Here is a 20,466-nt window from a genome sequence, read left to right as displayed (position 1 = left end):
CAATATTAGACATATCTCAGTTACAGAATTGTACAGTTGGACGTTCAGGCCCTTGACTCTCAATAGCTCTCCGTGAGAACAAGCCAGTTACTTCCCCCATAGTCCTTGGTATTTTCCACTCCAACTGTCCATCTTTTTGAAATTAATGATTGAAAAAGCATTTCAGGATGTATATTGTATACATTTCTCTGACATTAAATGCACCTATTGAACTGCTTCTGTCACCCTTTCAGGCAGTGAATTCAAGATATCTGCTGTCTGAAAATGTTTTCAAGTCCAGTCGAGTTTATTGTCACATGCACAAGTGCCTGAGTCGAGGGAGTAGTAGATGAGGTACAGGCACAGTGTAAAACCTGCCTGCAGCAGCATCGTGGGCACAGAAGTAAAAACAACTCACAGTATATAAATTATACGTAAACAAACTGTACAAGACTGTGAAGACAGAGAAACAGCGACTGTAAAAGCAAGATATTAGTGCGAAAGAGAGGCACAATCAGAGACAAGTTCATGGTAGTGCAAGTGGTGATCTGTAGTGTTCCGTGCAGAGGTAACGATTAGGATTGTGCAGGTCAGTTCAAGAATGCATAGGTTGAAGGGGAGTAGCTGTTCCTGAGCCTAGTGGTGTGGGACTTCAGATGTCTACAACTCCAGCCGAACAATATATGTGAAAAAAATCATATGACCTAGATGGTGGGGATCCTTGTTGACAGATATGACCTCCTTGAGGTGGTGCCTCTTGTGGATGCTGTCTTTGGTGGGAAGGGCTGTGCCTGTGATGGACCGGGTTGTCTCTGCATTTCTGTGTTGCCCCTAGATTCACTCACCTGCACTAAGTACAATCTACAGCAGACAACTAACTTAGCAAGCCACATGTTTTAGGATGTGGAGGGAAACCAGAGCACTTGGGTGGTGGGGGGGAACCAATGTGGACACAGGGAGAATGTGCAGACTCTAGACAGACAGTGCCAGAGCTCAGGATTGAGCCTGGGTCTCTGGAATTGAGAGTTGTGCCGCAATTTTGCTCAGCTTCTGTTATAATATTCATTGAGGGCAAGAAAGTGTATCCAAATATTGGTGGTGTGATGGGCAATCTTAGAGGCACTGAGGAACGGGAGATTACCAACATCCTGTAAAGCCTGCTCCATTGAATTAGATCACAGCTGAACCATTATTGCAGGTCCATGTGCCTGTCCAGTCCCTGAATCCTCAATTTACTTAGCATCCAGAAAAATGGGTTTACCAGCCTTGGGTTTAAATGTTCTCGATACAGGGGCAAAAGAGGAAGACTTCCAAAGATTCACAACTGAAAGAAAGTGATTGAGGAGGTGGTGAAAATGACTGGACACTTACATAGATACTAAAGTAGTCCCATTGTCTGAGGAGAGGAGTTATGCTGCATAAGAATGAGCCCTTCAGCCCAACTTGTCCATACTGACCAAGGTACCTTCCCGAGTTGGTCCCATTTGCAGACATAAGAGGCTGCAGATGCTGAAATCTGGAGTAGCACACAAAACTCTGGAGGAACTCAGCAGGTCAGGCAGCATCCGTGGACAGAAATTTCATGTCTAGACACTTCCTCTGGACAGGTTGTCTCATCTGCCTATGTTTGGCTCACATCCCTCTAAACTTTTCCTATCCCTGTACCTGTTCATGTGTCTTTTAATTACTGTAATTGTAACCACTTACTCAGGCAGCTTGTTACAATACCCTTTAACATCTGTGTTAAAAGACACCCTTTAAATCTTTCCCCACATTCCTTAAACCTATGCCCTCCAGTTTTAGACTTTCCTACCCTGGGCCCCTCATAATTTTATGAACTTCTGTAAGGTCACCCCTCAGACTCCTGCACTCAGTGAAACCACTGCAGCCTATTCAGTTTCTCCCATTATAACCACCCAGTCCTCACAACCTCAGTGTGAATCTTTTCTACACCCTCTCTAACTTAACGATATCCTTCCTACAGTTGGATGACGAGAGCCGCACACAAGGAGAGAGAAACTGAATTAGCATCTCAGCTTAAATATATTCCAGTTCTGACTAAAGGCTGACTGTTGAAACTCAACACGAAGAAACTCAAACTTCAAACAATGGCGACTGAAGCTGAAGGAGGGTGAATTTTCTGTGCTTGTCCGGCCACTGAGAGACATGGATGAGGAAATGTATTTCAAATATTTTCGGATGTTGGCAGGTAGATTTGACGATTTGGTTCATCGTTCCAATGATTTATTTTGCATCAGTGTACGCACAGTATACTCAGGCTGGCAATCACCATTCGAGTTTTAGCTTCAGGTGGAAGTCAACAGGCTGTAGCAGCTAGCTACAAACTGGCATCAAGCACAGGGTCCTCCATAATTTCGGAGGTCTGTTAAGCTTTATGGAAAGTATTGCAGCCAGAGTTCCTTCCCTGCCCTTCAGTCGCCCAATGGCAAGCGCGTAGGAGGAAATGCGATGCTACCAAGTGGACCAATCACAGTTGTTGTGGTCTGCGTCGTCAGGACGCGTAGTTCCATTTTGGGAGAGGTACGCATTAGGATTTGGCGTAAAGTACAGTGTAGGGTACGCTGTACCTACGTACATTTGACGCACAAGTATACATCAACCTTAAGGAATTTCACCCTGAAGCACTAACTCCACATATACTGCTTGACCAGCTAAGTGTTTCCAGCATTTTCTACCTTTACTGTCAGAGTCTGTTGTTATTAAGAAGATTGTTCCTCCTTCAGTAACCTTATGCTAAGAGCTTATTTCGAGTTTGTCCCTTGTAGCCTGCTTTGGCATTTTAAGGAAGTTCTGTTTTGTGGAGCAGTATAATAGTTGCTCCTGTTAAATATTCACCTTTGGACCTGTTGCACACCCTATGTTACTGATTACTGTGCGAACATCGTTCCTCACAACTGGTTTAATGTGGTTACAAAACACACAGTAACAAATGCTTTTGCAAATTCCTTCATTGGAATTTTGACCTCAGAAAACAAATGGAAAGTTGTGCACGAACTGTAAGGTCTGCTGGAACAGCCCTCAAAAACTCCTCTCTGCAGGCTGTGCAGAGTCATTTGAAAATCTAGAATTGCTCATTACAGGAATGTCTGGATGTATCAACCAGAAATTGGCCAATGTCTTGGCCTGGAGCCACAACATTTTTTTTGAAGTGCCTTTGTCTCTAGCTAGTTTTAGTAACCCAGCTTTACTTGGACAACCGCCCTCTTTAAAATTTGCGTAAACATTGAGGGAAGGAGGATTGGAATCTGGGGCACAGGAGCTGGCTTGTACCACAGCTATATTTACCACTGGATGTTGTGTTGCCACACTGTCCACCCCTGGGTCTGGAGGTTGTTGTTTCAAGCCACACTCACTCATAGCACAGAAACAGTCCTTTCAGCCCATCGTGTCCATGCTGACCACCTTGTCACTCTACACTAATCTCATTTGCTCTTGTTAGGACTGCCCCTTGTCTGTTATTTAAGGGTCTATCCAAATATCTCTGAAACATAGCGATTGCATCTGAATCTACCACTGCATGCCAGTGAGTTCCAGATTTCAGCCAATCTTTGGAGGCTAGTTGGAAGGTGATAGGTGAAGCCAAGTGGGTGGGAAAGGTCAAGGGCTGGAGAAGAGGGAATCTGATAGGAGAGGAGGGTGGACCATAAAACAAAGGGAAGGAGGAGAGGACCTAGGGGGATGTAATAGGCAGGTGAGAAGAGAGAAAAGTTCAGTTCAGTAGGGAATAGAAGAAGTGGGGAGGGGGGTGGAATCTGTTTATTGGAAAGAGAAATCAATATTCATGCCAACAAGTTGGAGACTACCCAGGGTTGCTTCTTCACCCTGAGGATGGCCTCATCTTGGCACAAGGGAAGGCCTTGGACTGACATGTCAGAATGGGAATGGGAATCGGAATTAAAATGTTTGGCCACCAGGAGTCCCTCTTGTGGTAGATGGTGCGGAGGCCTATTTGCCAAAAGCTTTATTTATGACCCTATCTACAAACATGTGATGCCACTTTTAATGAATTATGTACCTGTATTCCCAGATCCCTTTGTTCTACCATACTCCTCAGTGCCCTACTGTTCACTGTGTAATACCTACCCTGGTTGGTCCTACCGAAGTGCAAAACCTTGCACGTCTGTTTTAAATTCTATCTGCCATTTTGCAGCCCATTCATTTTGTCTTACCTCCATCAACTTTCCTGGTAACATTTTCAAAAAACTGTATAAGATTGGTTAGATATAACCTACCATGCAAAAGCCACATTGGCTATCCCTGTCTATCCAAATACTTATATATCCGGTCCTTTTGAATACCTTCCAATAACTTGCCCACCATAGACTGAAAGAAGCTGCAAATGGATGCCCTTCTTGTAGGTGTGGTTGTCAGGGCCACTGGAGGTCTCCCTGCCTTCCCACATCCCGCAAGAGGAGCATTCTACTGTCTTGCCTGGCATTCCCACTGGTCTAACTGTGCAATAAGAAAGAAAGAAAAAAGTGAACAAAAATCTCTCTTGAATGAAAAAGCTCTCTGAGCCAAAGCCTGGGCCCCCCACTCATACAATGGCTGCTCTGCTTAAACCTAACTTTTTCTTGGCCCATGCCAATTACCTAATTGTGCACGCCACAGTTCTCCTCGGGAACTGTGGCATGCAGACTGTTCCAACTGCTCCTGCTTATGTTACAAATGAGTTTATTACTAGGCCTTTGACAAGGTCCTTCATCGGAGTTTGGTCAAGAGAGTTCTGTCACTTGGCATTCGGGATGAGGCCATAAATTGAATTTGTCATTGACTTTGTGGAAGAAGCCAGAAAGTGGTCGGAGATGGTTGCCTCTATGAACGAAGGACTATGACCAGTGGTGTGCCACAGGGATTGAAAGCGTGCAAAGGATGTTGCCAGGACTTGAGGAACTGAGTTATAGGGAAAGGTTGAATAGGTTAGGACTTTGTTCCCTAGAGCGTAGAAGAATTAAGGCATATTAGATAGAGGAATACCAAATATGAGGGGCATAGATAGGGTAAATGAACTTAGGCTTTTTTCCACTGAGGTTGGGTGAGACTAGAACTAAAGGTCATGGGTTAAGGCTGAAAAGTGGGGGTACAAGAGGGGGAGTGTGGAGCGAGCGGCCAGCGGAAATGGCGGATGCAGGTTCAATTTTAATATTTAAGAGAAATTTGGATGGGTACATGGATGGGGAGGGGGATGGAGTGCTATAGTGCAGATACAGTTCTGTGGGACTAGACATAGCAATAGTTTGGCACAGACTAGATGGGCTGAAGGGCCTGTTTCTGTGTTCTAGTACTCTATGACTCTAATGTTCAGGGAATGGAGAGATAAGAATCACTTACACGTGATGGGATTCAGTTTAATTTGGCAAAATGTTAAGAACACCTTCCTCCCCATCATCTTATTTCTGAATGGTCCATGAACACTACTGCATTATTCAGCTTTTGTAGTTAATTTAATTCTGTAACTTGTAGTAATCTTCGTGTCTTCCACTGTACTGCTGCCACAAAATAACAAATTTCACATCATATAACAGAGTGATAATATACCCGATTCGGATTCGGGCCGGAGGGCCCGTACCTGTGCTGCGCTGTTCTACATTCTACTGTACGCTCTGCAAATGTCAGACCAGGCATTTGTCCATATCCAAGCTTCTGTTCCTTATTCCCTGAAGTGCTGTAAATGGACAGAATGCATGAGAGCAGGATACCTGAGCACCCGTCAGTTCAGTAATTTCCAAGTAACCCAGCAAGGCAAATACAACTAGGTTGTGTCTGTGAAGGCTCTGTAAAAACAAAAACATATCAAGGAAAGTTAGTTCTTATGTAAAATCATTTGTGAGAACATGAAACAGGAGATGGACAGTGATATAGGACTGATTGAGCCAATAGCGCCAGTAGGACGCAAACACGAGGAAATCTGCAGATGCTGGAAATTCAAGCAACACACACAAAAAATGCTGGTGAACGCAGCAGGCCAGGCAGCATCTATAGGAAGAGGTACAGTCGACGTTTCGGGCCGAGACCCTTCGTCAGGACTAACTGAAAGAAATAGTAAGAGATGGGGCAGAGTGGGAGTGGGATGGGGATTTAAAATGGCAGTCAAGGGGAAGCTCAGGATCACCCTTCTGGATTGAATACAGTTGCTCCACAAAGCAGTTCCCAATCTGCATTTGGTTTCCCCAGTGCACAGGAGACCACAGTATGAACACTGAATTCAGTACACTGGGTTGGATGGAATGCAGGTGAATGGCTCCTTCACTGGGTAGGGCTGATTGTGTCCTTGGATGGTGGGAAGGGAAGAGGGGAAAAGATGGGAGTTGACTCTTACAGCTGCAAAGGAAAATGGTGTAAAACTGGGGGGAGGGGTTACAGTAGGTGGGGGGGCGGGGGATAGATCGCTGGATCTTTATTCCCTAGGAAGGGGTTCCCAACTTTTTGTACGCCCCAGGCCTAGAGCATAGGAAAATAAGGGGTGTCCTTATTGGTCTATAAAATTATGAGGGATATGGATAAGATGGACAGTCAGTCTTTTTCCCAGGGTTGGGGAATCCAAAACCGGATACAGGAAGGGAGAAATTTAAAAGGGACCTGATAGGTAACTTCTTTATACAGAGGGTAGTGAATGATTGGAATGAAGAAGTCGTCGAGGCAGGTCCAGTTGCAACATATAAGAGACATTTGGATTGATATGTGTAGGGAAGGGGCTTGGAGGGGTTATGGGATGAATGCAGGCCTCTGGGACTTTGCAGGGAGATGCTGTGGTCAGCATGGACCAGTTGGGCCAAAGGGCCTGTTTCTGTTCTGTATTACTCTATGAGAAGTGCATACCAGGGAATAGTAAAGGGAACGATCCTACTGAAATATTGAAGGGGAGGGGGAGAAGGGTCTGCTGGTGGACTTTCTCTGGAGCTGACAAAAGTTGCAAAGTACGGTCCATTGCATGTGGAGATGGTGGGGTGGGAGGGGAGGAGTAGGGGGTCTTTGTTCTTTTTCCAGTGGGAAGAGGGATGAGCACAGAGGTGCATAAAGTTGATGTACAGAAGATTAGTCTGTTCAACATCAGGCACACCAGGAACCAGAAGTCATTGATAAAGTGATGTAGTGTGTGTTGGGGGTGCAATTAATGGTACAGTGTACAACACTGGAGAAGCATTTGTTGATGTTTACAAATACTTTGCCAAACAGGTCATTATTATTTCCTATGAAATAGGGGGCTATTTGGCCTATTCAGTTAATGCTGACACAGAGTGTTCCCAACAGTGCTGTTTTCCCAGTTATTTTCCCCATTGTGATGCCTCCTGCTCCTCACTGTTCTGGGGGGTAACTTACAGCAGCCGGTTAACCCGACAGCCCCACATCATGTTAGTATGTGGGAGTAAACCGGATCACCTGGGGTTAGAACATGCAAACTCCACACAGAAAGCACCTGAGATCAAGATCGAACCTGGGTCAGTGGAGCTGTGAGGTAGTAGCATCTCTGCAAGGCTAACTCTGGAGCACAAAGCTCCTCCCTTGAGGGACAGACAGTAACAGCTGACTCTCACTGCTCACAAAAGTGTGGCCACTCTGCTACACTCCAAGGCAGTGAGTGAAGGTACCATCACAGGCAAGAGCCCTAAGTGACACTTACTGTGCAAGCACAGAGGCTGCAGATGCAAGAATCTGGAACACAGTCTGCTGGAGGAGCTCAGCGAGTCAAGGAGCATCTGCAGAGGAGAAGATATTATTGACATTCTGGGTCGAAACCCTGCATCAGGGCCGAGGGTGGGGAAGGGAGGGGAGATGGTTGGTACAAAGAGCAAAGGGGGAGGGGTAAGAGGCTGGTAGGTGATTGGTGGACTGAAGGTTGGTGAAGGCTGACAGACAGAGTTGATGTAGGTGTGGAGTTAGGAAGCAGAGACAGGTAGGTGAGAGATGGAGGCAAGGGTGAAGGTAAAGACAGTTGGAAGGCTATGAGTAGGAACTCCAATTACTAAGGTGATAATGGGAACCATAAGGGAGAAGTATATGGCAGATGCCAGAACCAGATAGGAGAGGGTGAGGAGACCTTCACTGAACTGTGTGTGCACTGGTTAGATGGAACCAGGAACAGGAAGGGGACCAAGATGGGTGCGGGAGATGGGAACGTAAACACAAATGGGCGGACTGGAGGAGGATTGGGGAAGCAGGGGAGAGAAACACTTGGGGGGGGGGGTGTTAACTAACATGGGGAAACTCAATGTCCATGCTGCTGGGTTGCAGACCACACAGGTGGAATACAAGATGTTCCTCCAGTCTGTCCCAAGTCAGAGAAGAAGGGGTTAATTTTGGTTTTCCATTACAACCCAGCTTAGTTTCCCCATACTCGCACTTCGGTCACAGCTTGCATGCAATCAACATGATTCCAAGACATGACTAAGTATTCAATCTCTGACAGACGTTTCTTCCAATAACTGAAAACCAATAAACTGCAGACGTTGGAAATCCAAAATAAAAATAGGAACCACTGGAACTACTTATCAGATCAGGTGGAGAAAGAATCAGAATTAATATTTTTGGTTGGACAGCTATTCTTCCATCTTTCCATATCTCACAGGCAATTCAACTCTTTATAAACGATTCAGACTAAATATGCTTTAGAAATATGGCACTTCAGGGCAAGGCATTGTGATGTCAGTATGTATCACCACGTGTGACTACCTGGGAGGGGTTTGTGTGTGTGTACATGTGTGTAAACAGGAAGACGTCTGTTGGTGGATGTTAGCAGGCAGGGTGGGGGAGGCAATGTGGGTCAGCCCCACCCTGGGGCTTTCTGTATAAGTGGAGAAGGTGTAAGGACTTGTCACAGTTAAAAAACAGTGTAATTACACAGAGGGTGCTGAGTATATGGAATGAACTGAACTGCCAGGGGAAATAGCTAGGGTAGGTCCAATTACAACATTGAAAAGACACTTGGACAGTTACATGGATAGAAAATTGGATCAAACATGGGCAAGTTTGGATGGGGCATCTTAGTCAGCATGGATCAGTTGAGCTGAAGGACCTGTTTCCCTACTGTACAACACTATAGCTCTACTAAAGCCAGGACGGGCATAGATAGGGTGAATATATTCAGTCTTCGCCCAGAGAGTTTGAGGGCATAGCTTTAAGTGAGAGAGGAATGATTTAATAGGAACTTGAGGGGCAACTTTTTTATACGAAGGGTGGTATCTGTGTGGAATCAGCTGCCAAAGAAAGTAGTTAAAGCAAATACAATAACAACTTTTAAAAGTCAGTTGTTAGGTACAGAGATTGGAAGGTTTAGGTTATGGGCCAAACACTAGCAAATGGAACTATCCTGAATGAGACATCCTGGTTGGCCTGAAGAACCTGCTTCCGTGCTGTATGCTTCTATGACACTATTCTTATTTTCCCTTGTTCATTCCTCACTCAGCTGGATCTAATTCTAAACACCAGTTTTACAACTCACTCTTTTCTAATAAATTCTGCAGGCCTAGAGGGAAGATACGGTAAATGGGAAGGATTCATTTCATATGTATAGGTTTCAAACCAAGGGGGACCTAGGGGATGGTAACGTGGTAATAAGTGAAATGCTATTTCAGTGCCAGTGACCTGGGTTCAGCTTCACTGCCATCTGTAAGGAGTGTGTATGTTCTCCTCATGACTGTGAGTTTCCTCTGGGTGCTCTGCTTTCCTCCCGCATGTCAAAGATGTGCAGGTTAGTAGGCTGATTGGTCACATGAGTGTAATTGGGCAGCCTGCACTCATTGGGCCAGATGGGCTTGTTATCATGCTGTATCTGTATTAAATAATAAAATATTTAAAATAAAATGAGTGACCTGTGGGAGGAGGTGGTTGAGGCAGGTACAACAACCAGATTTAGACCACAAGACATAGGAGCAGAATTAGACCACTTGGCCCATCGAGTCTGCTCAGCCATTTTGTCATGGTGATTTATTATCCCTCTCAACTCCATTCTCATGCCTTCTCCCGTAAGCTTTGAAGCCCTGACTAATCAAGAACCCATCAACCTCTGCTTTAAATATACCCAATGACTCGGCCTCCACAGCTGTCCATGGCAATTATTTCCACAGAACAATCACACTCTGACTAAAGAAATTCCTTCTCATCTTTGTTTGAAATGGACACCCCTCTAGTCTAAGACTGCCCTCATCCACGATAGGAAACATCTTTTCCATGTCCACTCTGTCTAGGCCTTTCAATATCCGATAGGTTGTAATGATATCGCCCCTCGTTCCCTCATTTTTCTAAACTTCAATGAGTACAGACTCAGAGCTATCAAATGTTGCTCATATGTTAACCCTTTCATTCCCAGGATCATTCTCATGAACCTCCTCTGGACCCTCTCCAAAGCCAGCACATCTTAGATATGGGGCCCAAAACTGCTCACTATACTGACCAACACCTTAAAAAGCCCCTGCACAACATCCTTGCTCTTACGTTCTAGTCCTCTCGAACTGAAAGCTAACATTGCATTTGCCTTCCTTGCCACTACCTCAACCTGTAAGTTAACATAGAAAACCTACAGCACAATACAGGCCCTTCAGCCCACAAAGTTGTGCTGAACATGTCCCTACCTTAGAAATTACTAGGCTTACCTATAGCCCTCTATTTTTCTAAGCTCCATGTATCTATCCAAAAGTCTCTTAAAAGACCATGTCTTTTAGGGACTTCTGCGCAAAGACTCCCATGTCTCTTTGTCTTCTGATTTTTGAAAATGTTATCCTCTGTTTAGAAAATAAACTACACCTTTCTACCTTACAAAGTGCATGTCCATACATTTCCCTACACTATATTTCATGCCACTTCTTTGCCCATTCTCCCAATCCGTCTATGTCCTTCTGCAGACTCCCTGCTCCCTCAACACAAGCTGGTCCTCCACCTATCTTTGTATCATCCACAAACTTGGCCACAAATCCATCAATTACATCATCCAAATCATTGACATATAACGTGAAAAGAAGCGATCCCGAAATCAACCCTTGCGGAACACCACTTGACTCCAGAATAGGACTCCTTTATTCCCACTCTTTGCTTCCTGTCAATCAGCTAATCTTCTATCCATGCCCATAGTACCATGGTTTCCCAGCTTGTTAAGCAGCCTCATGTGCAGCACCTTATCAAAAGCCTGCGAAAAATCCAAGTAAGCAACATCCGCTGACTTTCCTTTGTCTATACTGCCTATTATATCTTCAAAGAATGCAAACAGATTTGTCAGGCAAGACTTTCCCTTAAGGAAACTATGCCAACTTTGGACTACATTATCATGTGCCTCCAAATACACCAAAACTTCAACTTTAAAACTGGACTCCAACCACCAAAGCCAGGTGAACTGGCCAATAGTTTTCTTTCTTCTGCCTCCCTCCCTTCTTAAAGAAGTGACATTTGCAACTTTCCAGTCTTCCAGTACCATTCCAGAATCTGGTGATTCTTGAAAAATCATTACTAGTACCTCCACAATCTCTTCAGCTACCTCTTTCAGAACCCTGGGGTGTAGTCCATTTGGTCCAGGTGAACTACCTACCTTCAGACCTTTCAGCTTCCTAAGAACTTTCTCTTTAGTAATAGCAAATGCACTCATTTCTACCCTCTGACACTCTCGAATTTCTAGCATACTGCTCATGTCTTCCACGCTGAAGACTGATGCAAAATACGCATTAAGTTCATCTGCCGTTTCCTTTTTCCCCCCCATTGCTACCCTTCTGGCACAATTTTCCAGTGGTCCAATATCCATTCTTGCTTCTCTTTTACACTTTATATATCTGGAAAAAAAACTTCTGGTATCCTCTTCCCACTAATTTTTGCTCTATCATATGACCTCTTTTGCTTTTATGTTGTCTTTGACTTCGCCTGACAACTATGGTTGCCTCATCCTCCTTTTAGAATACTTTTCATCTTTGGGATATATCTTTCCTGTGCCTTCTGAATTTTCCACCCCCTCCAATCTCCAGCCATTGCTGTTCTGCGGCCTGTATATAACTTCCATCAGAGTCTTTTTATCCTTGCAGTTTCTTAACTCTACCCACAATGATTCTACATCTTCTAATCCTATGTCACCTCTTCCTTAGGATTTGATTGCATTTTTTAACAACCCCCTCTGATTAACTGCCTGTCCTTTCTATACAAGCTCGTTTCTTGGATGTTTAGCTCTTGACCATTATCTTTTTTCAGCCACGTCTCAGTGATGCTCACATCGTACTTGGCAATCTCTAACTTCATTACATGATCACCTTCCTTATTCCATATACTGCGTGCATTCAGATATAATACTTTCAGTCCTGTATTCATTAACCTTCTAGATTTTGCCCCCGTGTTACACTTCACCTCATCCCACTGACTGCAATTTTGCCCTGTAATCTGCCTGTCTCACTGCACACTACATCGACTTTTATACCAACTGCCCCATCCTCAGCCTCATCACTCTGGTTCCCATCCCCCTACCAACTTAGTTTAAATCCTTCCCAACAGCTCTTTCAAACCTGCCTGCAATGTTATTGGTCCCTCTGCGGTTCGGGTTTAACCCAACCTTCTCGTACAAGTCATGCCTTTCACAGAAAGAAGTCCAATAATCTAGAAATCTGAAACCCTGCTCCCTGTGCCACTTGTTCATCTGTATTATTGTTCTGTTCCTGCCCTGACTAGCATGTGGGGTGCAGAGTAATCCAGAGATTACTACCTTGGAGGTTCTGCTCTTCAACCTCTTCCCTAAATCCCTACACTCACTGCGCAAGAACGCTTCTTCCTTTCTACCCATATCTTTGGTTCCAATGAACACCACAACCTCTAACTGCTTGACAGGTTGGACAGGCAAATGGAGAGGAAAGGTTTAGAGGAATATGGGTCATATGCTGGAGAATGGGACTAGCTTGAATGTGGTGCCTTGGTTGGCATGGATCTGATGGGCCGAATGGCATGTTTCCATGCTAAATGACTCTCTGACTCTATAACCTTTGTCAGGTCAGGGTCCTCTTTCATCAAGAGAAGAGACCCATCCAGTACTTGACCAGTGAGATTGGGTGAGAGATGGGGACAAGGTGGGCACAAGTTAGCTGGGATCCAGTAGAATTACAGAACCAACATGAAGGGCTGAATGGTCTTGTCCTCCCAAGGAAAGGAAAGGAAAGTTGGGAAAAGCATAGCAAGACAAATCATAAAGTCATTCAGCCCAGTTTGCCCTTGCCAACTATGTTGCCCAGCGAGCATTCCCATCTGTTTGTAATTGGCCTGTTGCCCTCTAAACCTCTCTTATCTATGTATCGATCTCGACAGTTTTTAAACATTGCTCATGTGTCTGCCTCAATCACTATTTCTGGCAGCTCATTCCAAATATGCAGCACCTTTAGCTTGAAGAAGCTGTCCCTGATATCCCTTTTAAATCTCTGAACTCTGATTTTGCTCTTATACTGTTGTTTTCAGCTCTCCCTCCCAGGGAAAAAGACAAAATGCTTTCACCCTGTCTCTGCCCTTCATGATCTCTGGCAAGTCACCCCATAACTTTATTTACGTTCCAGGAAATAAAGTCCTAGTCTATACAACCTCTCCTTGAACATCAGACCCCCAGGTCCAGGCAACCTCCTCATCAAACTTGTCTGCACTCTTTCTAATTTAATAACATCTTACCTCTAATAGGGTGACCAAAACTCTAAACTCACTACAAAAAGAGAACCTAAGAGGCTCGTATTAACAAGTGTGGGGTTTGTTTGGCTATTTTTCTGAAACTTTCATTCATGTTGATAACATTTGGGAGTGAGTGCTTGTGGCTGGGTTTGTATCTTTCATTGTTTGTGTTGCTATGTTGATAACTGTGCTGGGGAGAATAAATGTTCCAAGGGCAAAGTAAGTGTTTCAGCTCTCCGATATAATAGGAAGTGACTGAGCGATTGTCTAGACATGTCCAAGTCCAGACGTGGGAAAGGTGTGTGACTGCCACACCTTCTAACTAGTATCAACTAGACCCTGAATGCGTCGACTGATTTGTCAGGGCTGGATCAGCGGTTATAGCTGCTACAAACCTGAGTCAGAGAGGCTGCGTTTGAAGGTGGAGTTAAGACACCTGAGGTTGAATCAGCCTGACTTCACGGATCAGCTATAAAAGAATCGTTCGGCAGTGAGCTCCCCAATTTAAAGTATTCGTCTGCCAGACTCGGGTGCTGCAGGATGCTTGCGTGTGAGGTGTGGACGAAATGGCTCGGGGTCTTGGCTGTCTTGCTGTCGATTGTTGGCCCATGTTTCGGAGGCATGAGGGCAATGGAAACACCAAAGAATAGACCACAGACGCGAGGGAATTTAATCCTGAATAACACCAGAAGCAGAATCCATTGCAGACAGGTAACATTCTGACCTGACCTCGTTAAACATTAAGTGTGAAGTTGAGCAGTTTTATAGCTTAAAGGAGCCTTCAGCCTCCGATGTAGAAGCTGTTCGCAAATAAACTAGAAAAAAGTGAAAGCATATCCCCAAGATGTTCAATGCGATCTGAATGAGGGTTTAAATTGCTTCATCGGTATTTCTTTAAGTATTGTGCTCTTGAAACTGTGTTGGTGTTTTCTCTGGAGTATTGAATGGTAGGGAGGGAGGGGTGAAATATTACAGTTTGTTTTTGGATGATGGAGGTTTATTTGGCAGAGAGTTGCAGTGGTCTGCAACACACTGTTTAAATTTGAGAAGGGATAGTGGCCGGGCTGTGAGAGAAAGGCAAATGAGTTGTGTTATGCTTAAGGGCAGGTGACCTTTTGTGCTGTTAGACCATGTGATTTAGATTTCTCAAGAAGCTACAATAAATTAGTAAATTGGTTTATTATTGTCACATGTGCTGAGGTACAGTGAAAGACTTTGTTTTGTATGCTGTCCACACGGATCACTTCATCACATCAGTGCTTTGAGGTAGTACAGGGGAAAACAACAGAAGGCAGAATAAAATGTCACACTTACACAGAAAGTGCAGTGCAGGCAGACAATAAAGTACAAGGGCCATAATGAGGTAATTGTAATTTCAAGATTCCATCTTATTATACTGGAGGGATCATTCAATAGTATTAAAACAGCAGGGTAGAAGCTGTCCTTGAGCCTGGTGGTATGTGCTTCAGGCTTTTGTATCTTTGGCCCAATGGGAAAGGCCCAAGAGAGAATATCTGGGGTGGAGTGGGGTTTTGATTATATTGGCTGCTTTATAGAGGCAGTGAGAAATGTAGGCTGTCCATGTATGAGAGACTGATTTGTTCAGAGGCTACATGCTGAAGTTTAACTTCCATAATTGTAATCAGGCTTGTTTACCCTGTAGCTGTACCCATCACTTCTCCAACCCTCCTTCCCTCCTATCAGATTTTGCACATCAACAAAGTTCCTGCCTTGATCACTGACAAATTCCCCAGTCTCTTGGTCTCTTGCAGAGAAGTTTCACTGGATGCCTGTGTATAGAATATAGAACAGTACAACAGATGATTAGGCCCCTTGTGATCTAAGCTTTTTTTTTGCATTTGATCTTCTACAACTTAAAAGAACGAGGAACAGTGTTAATATGGTAGTGTTCCTAACCTTGAATCATCTCACTGCAACTTCCAGCTAAGCTCCGCATTCCTGCCTCTTCCTGTGGGAATCGGCTTCATGTTCCCACCTCTCCCTGTGCGAGTGAGCTCCACGTTCTTGCTGCTTCCTGTGTGAAGAGGTCACTCCTAAATTCCCAGTTGAGATTTGTTAGAAATTATTTGGTAACTATGACCTCGTGGACCTGATCTGGTCCACACTGAATCCCTTCAGTTAAGCCGATGAGGTTACCTCTCATCTTCGCTCTTCTATTTCTAGTGAAATAGTCCCAAGATAGTCAGACTTTCCCAATGGATATAACCTTTGCAGTCACTTCTAAAGCTTTGTACTGCTATCTTATGTATCTCTGCGCTGGAGCAGAGACCAGACTGTGTTCACATCTCACTTAGTGTTTACATACTGTGACTTGTACCCGGAAACAAACTCCTGCAGTTGCTGAGTATCTGAGATAAAAGCAGAGAATGCTGAGACACTCAGCTGATCAGGCAGCATCTATGGGGAGAGCGGCACAGTTAACACTTCAAGTCTGAGACCCTCCATCAGTATAAATCCAAAGAAAGGTCTTTGCTTAAAACATTTTCTGAGGTGGCATGGTTGTGTCCCAGTTAGCACGATTCTATTACAGTGCCAGCAACAAGGATTCAATTCCGCCACTCTCTGTAAGGAACTTATATGTTCTCCCTGTGACCGTGTGGGTTTCCCCCCATATGCTCTGGCTTTCTCTCACTTTACAGAGACATGCGCTTTAGTAGGTGAATTGGTCACATGGGTGTAATTGGTCAGCATGGGGTCATTAGGCCCAAAGGGACGGTTACCATGCCATATCTCTAAGTTTCCACAACTCTTCACCTGAGTGGTTCCCTAAGGCTGTCATAGCCGGAGGAGGGAGTAGGAGGTGGAGTAGTGAGGTTAAGCTTCCACTGTCTATCAAATGCTCCCAGTTCCCATAGGCATACATCTCAAATAGCCTCTGACAACCAAGCCCAACTCCTGGACTTCATGTATGGCTTAAGCCTGGCAGAATCATTTCTGCTGACAGGAGAAGGGGCAAAGGCAGGTTCCTGACACCTTTAAAACAAGTCGCTTCGGGCAGATGGGGCTTGTCAGCCGTGACTGGCATCTCATCTAGAAGGAAAGCTCTGATTTCAAACCTCTGCTGCCTTTCAGCTGTACCCACACATGAGGAAGACTTTGGGAGTAACAACCCCCCACAACACACAACCCCCAAGGAAATATCTGGAGCTGGAGTCCTTAAGACAGTGTTATGTTGAGTTCAGCGGAATTCCTGTGACACCACTGGTGCCAAACTGTATTGGTCTCTGCTGTTCCTTTGGATTCATTGGCTGCATGGAGAGAAGGAACCTGCTGCATGGACAACAGCTTCCTCTCCATATCTTACTGCCTTGGCTTGTGTATCAACTTCGACATCGTCAGCTAGGATGCAATATCCATGGTTGACCCTCCCCAATGGAGCCCGCCCACCCCACCTGAATGTTGGAAAGGTCTCACTAAGCTGGAAAGGCTGAAGAAAAGATTTTCAGAAGTGTTTCCAGGACTGGAGGGCATAAGTTGTGAGGAGAGACAGGAAAGGCTGGGACTGTGGTGAAGGAGGCTGAGGGGACACCTGATAAAGGTTTATAACATTATGAGGCATAGATACAGCAGATGGTCAGAGTCTTTTTCCCAGGGTAGGGGCACAGGTTTAAAAGTGAGAGGAGAAAGATTTAAAGTAACCAGAGGGGTAACTTTTTCACACTGAGGGTGGTGGGTGCAAGGAACGAGCTGCCAGAGGAAATGGTAGAGGCAGGGGCCATTATAATATTGAAAAAACATGCAGACAGGTAAATGGATAGGATAGATTCAGAGGGAATATGGCCAAACATGGAAGTGGGACTAGCTCAAATAGACAATTTGGGTCTGCGTGGACTGTCCAAATTTGGGCTGAAGGCCAGTCTCCATGCTGTTTAACTTTAACAACTTTGTAATTCTGTCACACATGAAATATACTGAAGTGTTTGGATTTGCTCTGTTACTGATTTATTCACAGTCAGCCGCTGCTATTGGTGGTTTGTGTGTCTCCCCATTGCTCCCTCTCCTCCTGTTCAGTGTGTTAATCTTCTGACCTTCTTCACTGTTTACAGAGGTGTGGCCTTGGATACTACAGAGAATATAAAGGTTATTTCCTGGGTCGTTGTGTACGTTGTAGCTGTCATGGGCATTCAAACCGATGTGAAGATAGAACTGGAAGATGCATTGTAAGTAACTGGAGATAAAAATTTGATTTCATTGTTCACAAGATTATCATTCTGTCTATCAGTTGAGGGATTGAGTTCATGAGTCAGGAATTATACTGCAGCTTTATAAAAGCCTGGTTAAGCTTCTTCTGGAGTATTGCATTCACTTCTGGTCACCCCGTTACAGGAAGGGTGTGGGGGCTTCAGAGAGGACGCAGAAGAGGCTCACCAGAATGCTGCCCGAATTAGCGGGGGCCTGTGCTATAAGGAGAGGCTGGACAAACTTGGGTTGTTTTCTCTGGAGCATCAGAGGCTGAGGAGAGACCTGATAAAAGTTTGAGAGATTAAAAGCATAGATAGTCAGCCAGTATCGTTTTACCAGGGTTGAAATGTCTAATATTGGAGGGCATGCATTTAAGATGGGGCGGGGGAAACCTCAAAGAAGATGTGGGTCATGTTTTTACACACAGCTGTGGGTGTCTGGAATGCACTACCTGGGATGCTGGTGAGGCAGATATGACAGTGTTTTAGAAAGGCACATGGATGTTCATGGCATTGTGGGATATGGACAAGGTGCGAGCAGAAGGGATTAGTGTAATTATATTAATTACTTTGACACAATGTCATGGGTCAAAGAACCCGTTCCAGTTCTGTGTTCTATTTACTAACAGCAGGTTGTACAACCTGACAGAGCCTGTCTGCTATTTTAGCTCCACACTGGCCTTTACCCATTCTTCTCCATCACCACATCCATCGTCACTCTTTATTCACCTTCCCCTCAAACCTGTCTCTCACCAGAATGGTACAGCTGGTTAGAGTCACTGCCTCAAAGCAAAGGAGACCTGGGTTCGATCCTGACCTCCAATGCTGTCCATGTGGAGTTTGCAAGTTCTTCCTGTCACTGTGTGGGTTTCCTCCCACGTCTCAGAGGTGTGCCAGGTGGGAGGTTAATTGTATAATGTTAACTTCTCCTAGTGTGTGGGTGAGTGGTAGAGTCTGAGGGAAGTTGATGGGAGAATGGAATAGGATCAGAATCGGGTTTCTTATCACTGTCTGATATGATGTCAAATTTGTTGTTTAGTGGCAGCAGTACAGTGCAAGACATAAAATTACAAAATAAATAGGGCAAAAATAAAATGAATAATGAAATGGTGTACATGGGTTCATAATGGAAAAAACTCTTCCTGAATCATTGAGGATGGGTCTTCATGCTCCTGCATGTCCTCCCTGAGCGCGAAGCGCAGATTCAAATATCGCTGTGATGATTGTACGCTCTAGTATGAATTGTTTGGTGACAATAAAGTATATGATGAGAAGAGGGCATGCCCCAGATGATAAGGGTCCTTAGTGATGTATGCTGCCTTCAAGAGGCACTCTGTCCTGAAGATGCCCTCAGTGGTGGGGAGGGTTGTGCCCGTGATTAAGCTAGCTGGGTCTACAACCCTCTGCAGCCTCTTGCTGTTCAGTGGATTGGAGGCTCCATACCAGGTTGTGATGCAATCTTATCACAAAGCTCTCCACCACAAATCTGGAGAAACTTGTAAGATTCGTTGGTGACATACCAAATCTCCTCAAAATCCTAATGAAAAGGAGCTGCTAATGTGCCTGCTTTGTGAGATTGCAACAATCTGTTGGGCCTAGGATGGATCCTTGGAGATATTGATATCCCCCAGGTTGTAGCATTAGCATACATGGATTGTTGATGGCCATCATGGACTCAATGGGCCGAAGGGTCTGTTTTCCATGCTGTATCTCTCTATAACACTCTGACCTTCACTGCTCCCTATGGGAACAAGTTCTACATACCCGCCCTAAAGGACTTTATTCTGATTTCCCAGTTTGCGACTTAAGGAGTTAAAAAATCATGGAATATTTATGAAATGGAAAAATGCCGCTCGACGCATTGTGTCTGTGTTGGTGGAACAAAAGCTCCCCAGTATAACCCCATCCTCCAACAGTGGGTCTCTGACCCCGCGGCTCACAGTTCTTCATCCGCACCCCAGATGTGTGGAAATGTGAGGGGTTTCTGCCTTTCCCACTCTATCAGACATGGAGGTCCAGGTACAGCATCCCCTTATCTCCGCTGTGATCCTCTAACAGCTCCATGTTCATGGTTTTTAATCCTTCTGGTGAGGGAAATATTCCTTCCAATTGCTTCTCTCTAAACCCGTCAAAAGTTCCAGTTTGTTTTTTTTTACCAAGACACAGTAAAGAAAGTTACTTTGTGAGATTGCCATCCGTATAGATAATTTCTCACATCAGAACAGCAAGGGAAAACGATAGACATGGACTGATTAGGGATAATCAGTGTGGCTTTGTTTGTGGTAGATCATATCTAACATTCCTAGTGTTTTTTGAGGAAGTTACCAGGAATCTTGAGGAAGGCAAGGCAATGGATGATTTCTACCTCCACTTTAGCAAGGTCTTTGATGGTGTCCCTAATGGGAGGTTGATCAAGAAAGTTCAATCGCTTAGCATTCAAGATGAGGTAGTAATTGTATTAAACAATGGCTTCACAGAAGAAGCCAGAGAGAGAGGTAGTAGATGGTTGCCTCTCTGACAGGAGGCCTGTGACTCGTGGAAAGTCTGTTTCAGAACCTTACACATCTCCGCCAGTTTGTAAATTCCTTGAGCTCACTACCTGCTAACAACTACCAACTGCCTAAAAATTACAGAATACTCAGCCTGGAAATTCAGC

General features: G+C 44.6%; 1 protein-coding gene across 2 annotated transcripts in view; it reads left to right on the top strand.

Annotated features, from left to right (window-relative positions):
- lama3 (laminin, alpha 3) overlaps nt 1-20,466 on the top strand; it is a 321,185-nt gene that overhangs the window by 235,193 nt on the left and 65,526 nt on the right. For both annotated transcript variants that reach the window (XM_063060575.1, XM_063060566.1), the window contains exon 42: nt 17,676-17,789. In XM_063060575.1, coding sequence (XP_062916645.1) covers nt 17,676-17,789 — 114 coding nt within the window. The remainder of the gene's footprint in view (nt 1-17,675; nt 17,790-20,466) is intronic.

Source organism: Mobula hypostoma, chromosome 1 (genome assembly GCF_963921235.1).
Source record: "Mobula hypostoma chromosome 1, sMobHyp1.1, whole genome shotgun sequence".
NCBI classification, from domain to species: Eukaryota; Metazoa; Chordata; class Chondrichthyes; order Myliobatiformes; family Myliobatidae; genus Mobula; species Mobula hypostoma.
Note: the sequence above shows the minus strand (reverse complement) of the source record. Positions and strands in the feature narration are given on the sequence as shown.